General features: G+C 61.2%; 1 protein-coding gene across 5 annotated transcripts in view; it reads left to right on the top strand.

The window, feature by feature from the left end:
* The window catches only part of Stab1 (stabilin 1), a 26,221-nt gene that overhangs the window by 3,072 nt on the left and 16,868 nt on the right, over positions 1–6,281 (top strand). For 3 of the 5 annotated variants that reach the window (XM_010643095.3, XM_033756897.1, XM_033756899.1), the window contains exons 2-16: positions 1,718–1,854; positions 2,136–2,251; positions 2,469–2,554; positions 2,622–2,691; positions 3,014–3,109; positions 3,359–3,469; positions 3,672–3,868; positions 4,080–4,210; positions 4,371–4,498; positions 4,757–4,851; positions 5,007–5,141; positions 5,246–5,389; positions 5,562–5,624; positions 5,880–5,993; positions 6,090–6,143. In XM_010643095.3, coding sequence (XP_010641397.1) covers positions 1,718–1,854; positions 2,136–2,251; positions 2,469–2,554; positions 2,622–2,691; positions 3,014–3,109; positions 3,359–3,469; positions 3,672–3,868; positions 4,080–4,210; positions 4,371–4,498; positions 4,757–4,851; positions 5,007–5,141; positions 5,246–5,389; positions 5,562–5,624; positions 5,880–5,993; positions 6,090–6,143 — 1,677 coding nt within the window. The remainder of the gene's footprint in view (positions 1–1,717; positions 1,855–2,135; positions 2,252–2,468; positions 2,555–2,621; positions 2,692–3,013; positions 3,110–3,358; positions 3,470–3,671; positions 3,869–4,079; positions 4,211–4,370; positions 4,499–4,756; positions 4,852–5,006; positions 5,142–5,245; positions 5,390–5,561; positions 5,625–5,879; positions 5,994–6,089; positions 6,144–6,281) is intronic. The other 2 variants (XM_010643096.3, XM_033756898.1) reach the window with 1 other exon arrangement.

Raw genomic sequence — 6,281 nt, 5'->3', positions numbered from 1 at the left:
AAAAAAAAAAAAAAAAAAAAAAAGCTCCAGTTTCCTCCTGGACCCCAGCTTCCTCCTGGACCCTGGCTGGCCCTGAGAGGGAGCAGCGCTCTCCTAGGCACCCGAGCCAGGCCTTACCAGGCCCGACGAGCATTCCTCTTGAGTGCTGGCCTCAGGACTTTACCCTGAGCCAGCAGCTGCTAGGCCCTGAGTTACTCAATTTCCTAGTGGCTCCCTGGCTCAACAAAGATGAACCTCGGGGTAGGGTATGAGACCATAATACTTCAGCCCCACAGACCACAATAATGCAGCCCCGCAGCCAGCCACTGAGGCCGCCCTTGGCAACTTCCCTCTTTGTAGACCGCAGAGGCATGAGCGGAAAAAGCCAAATCACAGCAACCGAGAGGCCCTGGGACCCGCATGCTCACAGACTGTTTCTCCTTTTGTCTTGCTTCGAGAAGCCACACATCTGTAATTTGTTCCAAGAAAGTTATTCCGGGCTTGCTCCTTTTGGACCAAAGTGTGCTCAGCATTTTTCGAGACGGGAACGTCTCCGCTTCTCTAAGCCGAGCTCGGAGCCCTCCACTACCCTGCTCACCACCCTTTTTCTCCCAGCTGTGAGTTTAGGTTCTCCCCTCCGGGGCAGAACTGCCCTGTAACTTGTTGATACTTTGTCCCCATAAAAAAGAGCCCTAATGGGGACTTCTAGAAGCTGTGGCAGGCCCGTTAATGGGCCTACGGGGACAGGCGCGACCTTTTCGCATTTTCCACCCCAAACTCATCCCACTGTTCCCACCTCAGCCTAGGCACCTTCAGGGGCTCAGGGTGCCTCCCTTCCACCCTGCTCCGCTGGCTCGCGCTTTAAGAGTAAAGTTCCAGGCCGTCCCTAGCCCGGCCTCGCCCGGGTTTGTGAGGCCGCTCGCTCGTCAGCCTGGCCCCGGCCCCTCTCCTCCCTGTGCCCCTCCCTGCCTTTGCCCTGTGCTGCTGCTGCCCCTGGCTGATCGTGCAGCCTTCAGGTCCTCCAGCTGTTCATTCCGTTAGGGTTAGGGTTAGGGTTGGGTTAGGCTCTGGGAATCTGCTGTACAGTGCTCCCGGGTCCCTCTGCGGCTGGCGTTGCTGCCATCCTGCGGGCCCTGGGTCCCTGCCTGTGTCCAGGCTTGGAGAACTTGCCACTGGCCCAAACAGGTGTGGGTCGGACCTCTTGCCTGCTGCTGCCCACATACGAGTACCGCCTCTTACATCTGCCACTCTTGGCATCTGACCCAGGCAGGGGAGAGGGTGCAGCTGCAGTCTTGGGCCCCCTTCCAGGTCTGGTGCCCGTTGATTCAGGGTGGAGTCCCTGTATTCTTCCAAGCAGGGTCAGCCATGCTGCATTTTTTTTTTTTTTAAATGAAAGGCAAAGATGAGCACTAGGCTGGGAGTCTACGTTCCCATCCCTGGTTCCCACCTTGTTCCCGAGTGACTGGGCCAGGGCCACCAGCCTGGGCTTCAGTTTCCTCACCTGAAATGGGCTGAGGTATAACAACGTGGGAATGGTTTTCCTCGGTCAGAAGGTACTGACTGAGGCTTCTGGCTTGGATACAAGGCCATGCTGGGCATTAACAACTCCTGACAGGTTTCTCAGGGCCTTCGCCAACTTCTTTACATCGCTCTAAGCAGATGGGAAACTGAGTCCTGGAAGGGCGCAAGGCCTGCCTCAGGGCAGAGTCCCTCACTCTGCCTTCCACCTGTGGTCCAGGTACAGTCCAAGCGCTGTGACGTGAAGACCAAGTTCATCACTCATGTACCCTGCACCTCGTGCGCCATCAAGAGGCAGATGTGTCCTCCTGGTTGGCTGCTTCACCGTTTCCCAGACAAGATAACGCAGAACTGCCGGTATGGACCTGTTCCCCTCCCGGCCAGCTTCCAGAATCGTCTTGTAGGGTGGCAGGGGACAGGCCCTCGGAGTGAGGGAAAGGCACCCAGCATCTTTGTACCCTCCAGGGAGGTAGAGGGGCAGATGACATTTATTGGGCACCCACTGTGTACCAGGCCCTGTGCTCAGCTCTGGGCCAGGGAGAAAGAAGAGGTGGCGCGGGAGCCAGGAGCCCAGGTGGGGAGGGGGAGGGGCGGCTCACAGGTGGGAGCCCTCCCCTCTCTGTCCCCTGTGTCCCCAGCTACGAGGTGCAGCTGGGGGACTCACTGGTGTCCATGAGTGGCTGCAGTACAGAGTGCTGGAAAGATGTGGTACAGAAGGCCTGCTGCCCTGGCTACTGGGGCTCGCAGTGCTATGGTACGAGAGATCTGCCTTGTCCACCCACACCATCCCTAAACCTTGCCCTGGGCTCCCCACCTGTGGGAGCTGCCGATGTCCCCCAACTTACTTATTTAAAGACCACCTCTGAAAGCCTCCCTGACTCAGCCTCCCAGCCTTGGCCGCCCTGGGGAGGGACCGGGAAAGGGGCACGTGGAGAGTTGGAGGACCAGAGCTGAATTCTTGGGATCCACAGAGTGCCCCGGGGGTGCTAAGACCCCATGCAGTGGCCACGGGACCTGCCTGGATGGCATGGCTGGGAATGGGACCTGTGTGTGCCAGGTAAGGCCTGAGCAGGGGTGGGGCCAGGGCACTTGGAGAGGCCGTGCTGACTCGGTGGCTTCCCCAGGAAAACTTCAGTGGCTCAGCCTGCCAGGAGTGCCGAGACCCCCACCGGTTTGGGGCTGACTGCCAGTCAGGTAGGGCTTGCTGGGTCCCCACGACCAGTACCCCCCTCCCTCCACCCTCTCCCATCTTTCAGCCCTGCACTCCCTCTCCGGGTAAGCACGCCTTCCTCGCCCTCCTTGCCCCTCCCTAGCCTTAAAAGGAGCCTCTCTCCCTGAGCCCCAGGCAGGGCCAGGTGGCTTCTCAGGACCCTACCCGAGGTGCTGCACCCCAGCTCTGAACTCCTGGGTTACACCAGTACAGCTGAGTTCTAAACATGCAGAGGGCAGGAGCCTGGCATCCCTGCATGTGGCTTGGTGCAGCTGCAGTCTCTCCTATCCGGTGTGTCCTTCCCAGAGTGCAGCTGTGTACACGGCGTGTGCAGCAATGGGCCACAGGGGAATGGAAGCTGCCTGTGCTTTGCTGGGTACTCTGGCCTCCACTGTGACCGAGGTGGGCATGCTTCTGGGGCAGCCTGGGACAGTGGGTTCTCTGGCCAGGGCAGGGAGGCCACCTAGATAAAGGCAGAGCTGAGTTTCCACAGGAGCTGTGCCCCCGGCCTCACAGGGAACAGGGCTGCCTTCTGGGATGGCCACTGTCTGGAGACTCAGAGAGGGCAAGGCCCTGCCCAGAATCCCATGGCAGGTTGGGCAGAGGATGGTGGTTCTCGGGCCCTTGCAGTGCTCCCTCCTCCCTTCTCAGAGCTGCCTGTCTGCCGGAGCCTGAACTGCCCCCCGAACTCCCAGTGCTCTGAAGAGGCTCCCACCTGCAAGTGCCTGCCTGGCTACACCCAGCAGGGGGGCACATGCCTAGGTGAGCCTGTGACTCACAGGGGTGGGACTCGTCGGGCATCCTTTTACCTCAGCAGCTGCACTGTGGCTGATTACAGAGGAGCAGGGGTCCAGGCTTCAAGGCCTAGGTACCCCACACAGCCTGGCTTCAGGCCATGTGGTGGGAGCTGTGGAGATGGAGCTTCTGGGTGCCTAACTCACGTGGGCTGGCTCGGCCCTGGCAGCTCGTGACCCCTGCCAGTCATCACCCTGTTCCCCGATGGCCCGTTGCTCGGTGAGTCCCAAGGGACAGGCTCAGTGTCGCTGCCCTGAGAACTACCACGGTGACGGGAAGGTGTGTCTGCCCCGGGACCCGTGCGCTACCAACTTTGGTGGCTGCCCCAGCAACTCTACCGTGTGCCTGTACCAGAAGCCAGGCAAGGTGAGAGCCAGGGCCCAGGTGGGCCTGCCACACCATCCTTCTACCTGCTCTGGCGTGGGAGGGGCTAGTCACAGCCCCTGTGAGAACAATAGCCACCCTATTTGTAAGGTGGGGAGAGGGTGACAGTGCCATTTCTGGAGGGGGGTTATGGGGTGGGAGGCCTATGCCAGTAGTTCCCCCAGATTCTCACAGCTGGATGCAATCTGGCCAGGCCACTTGCTCGTGCCAACCAGGCCTGGTGAGCATCAACCACAATGCCTCTGCGGGCTGCTTTGGCTACTGCTTCCCCCACACCTGTGAAAAGTCAGCCACCTGCCAAGTGACCCCTGAAGGGAGGACCAGGTGGGCACAGGGGTTCAGGGGGAGTGCGAGAGTGGAGCAGAGAGGGTGGGCTGGGCAGTGTGCACACTCAGGTCCGGGGGCCTTGCAGGGGTGGTGGATGAGGGCCAGGAGAGGGGACTGGCCCCCATCCCGGCCCTGACCGGTCCTCCCTGCGCCCCAGATGTCTGTGCAAGGAGGGCGAGGTGGGGGATGGTCGTGCCTGCTACGGGCACCTGCTCCACGAGGTGCAGAAGGCCAGCGAAATGGGTACGCTGTTCCAGCGGCTGAGAGCCACCTTCACCATGCTGGGTGAGTGTCCCCAGGCCTGCCGTGTCCCCGTGCTGGAGAGGGTGGGCCGCAGTCTGCAAAGACTCCAGTCTCTGCCTGAGAGCTGGGAAGCAAAGACACGGCTGTAGCTGGGTGTGAGGAAGCGGGACACGGCCCCTGGCCCGCTGCCGGTTCACCCTACCTAGACCCAGCACCCCCAGCTCCCAGCCTAGGATGGCCGCCTGAGATCTCCCCAGGGGCTGCCTGAATCTATTCTGATGCGCCCTCCCGGCCACCCAGAGCAGGGCTGCCAGGAGATCCTCACCACATCAGGCCCGTTCACTGTGCTGGTGCCCATTGCCACCTCCGTCTCCTCCGTCTCCGGGAACATGAACGTGAGCCCCTTGCCTCCCCCCTTGGATGCAGCCCCATCCCTCAGAGCCTGAGCTCTCTTGTCCTGACTCAGGGAGCGGAGCCTGGGAGGCGCTCGCCCCCTTTGTGCAGGGCGGCCCGGCTGTGGCTCATGCGGCCCCCACCCTGCGGTGTGCAGGTGCTGCTTGCCCAGCAGCTCTGCCGACAGCACGTGATCGCGGGCCAGCACATCCTGGAGGACGGGCTGTTCCCGAGTGCGCACACGTGGTGGACGCTGGCTGGCCAGGAGATAACTGTCCTCTTCAACAGCTTGGTAAGGCGGAGACTGCAGCCTGGGCCGTGGGGGTCCCAGGTGGAGGTCAGCTGGCCAGTGGGAGGTGGGAGGAGATGGCGTGTGAGAGACGGCTCGTGTCCCAGCAGAGATACACCTACAAGTACAGCGACCAACCCCACCAGACATTCACCGTGCAAAAGGCCAACAACGTGGCCTCCAACGGTGTCTTCCATGTGGTCACTCCCCTGCACTGGCAGCCCCTGCCCACGACCCCTGGGAGCCCCAAGGTGAGCAAGCACCCCTCCCACCCCGGTGCTGCTGGCTGACCACTGAGACTGACAGGATTCAGGGAGAAGGGGAGCAGTGCTTGTCAGGCAGGAGGGAGCCAGGTTCCTTTCCCTTCAGTCTGAAGCAGCTTCACCCTGTTTCTGGAGCTCTCACATGTGTCCCTTCCAACAGCAAACCGTTAGCCAGATCCTTGCCGCTAATGAGGTCTTCAGCCGATTTGAAACCATTCTGGAGGTGAGCTGGGGGTGGTCCAGCCCTCCTGGGCTTCTGGACCAGGGTCCTCATTGCCCTGGGCTACCTCACGGTGCTCTGGGGTTCTGGAATAGCCTGGCCTCTGCCTTCCTCACTCCGAGAGCCTGCTCATCCCAGTCCCAGGCTCTGTGGCAGCACGGACCCACTGTCCCTGTTTCCCACTTGGTGGGAGTTCCCTGTGGGCCCCGAGGCAGAGGCTGGCCGTGGAGACCCTGAGCGTCCTTCTCACTGCTGCAGAACTGTGGGCTGCCCTCCATCCTGGACGGACCTGGGCCCTTCACGGTCTTTGTCCCAAGCAACAAGGCTGTGGACAGCTTGCGTGACGGCCGTCTGATCTATCTCTTCACAGCAGTAAGCTCAGCAGGGAGAAGGACCTGCAGGTCTGGGGGTAGCAGGGCTCTATCCCCAGTGGGGCCACAAGGAGCCAAACACTTTTTCTCCTGCCAGGGTCTCTCCAAACTGCAGGAGCTGGTGAGGTACCACATCTACAACCGTGGTCAGGTGAGAGGTGCTTCTCTGGGAGGCTCTTGCTGCCCGTCTCCTGGGGCTGCTGTGGGTCTGGTGTTCCCAGGGACCACCACGTCCTCCTCCTCTACCTCTTCCTCCCCCTCCTCCCCCCTCCCCCTTCTCTTCTCCTCT

Source organism: Fukomys damarensis, unplaced genomic scaffold, assembly GCF_012274545.1.
Source record: "Fukomys damarensis isolate Sample0158 unplaced genomic scaffold, DMR_v1.0_HiC HiC_scaffold_28, whole genome shotgun sequence".
NCBI classification, from domain to species: domain Eukaryota; kingdom Metazoa; phylum Chordata; class Mammalia; order Rodentia; family Bathyergidae; genus Fukomys; species Fukomys damarensis.
Note: the sequence above shows the minus strand (reverse complement) of the source record. Positions and strands in the feature narration are given on the sequence as shown.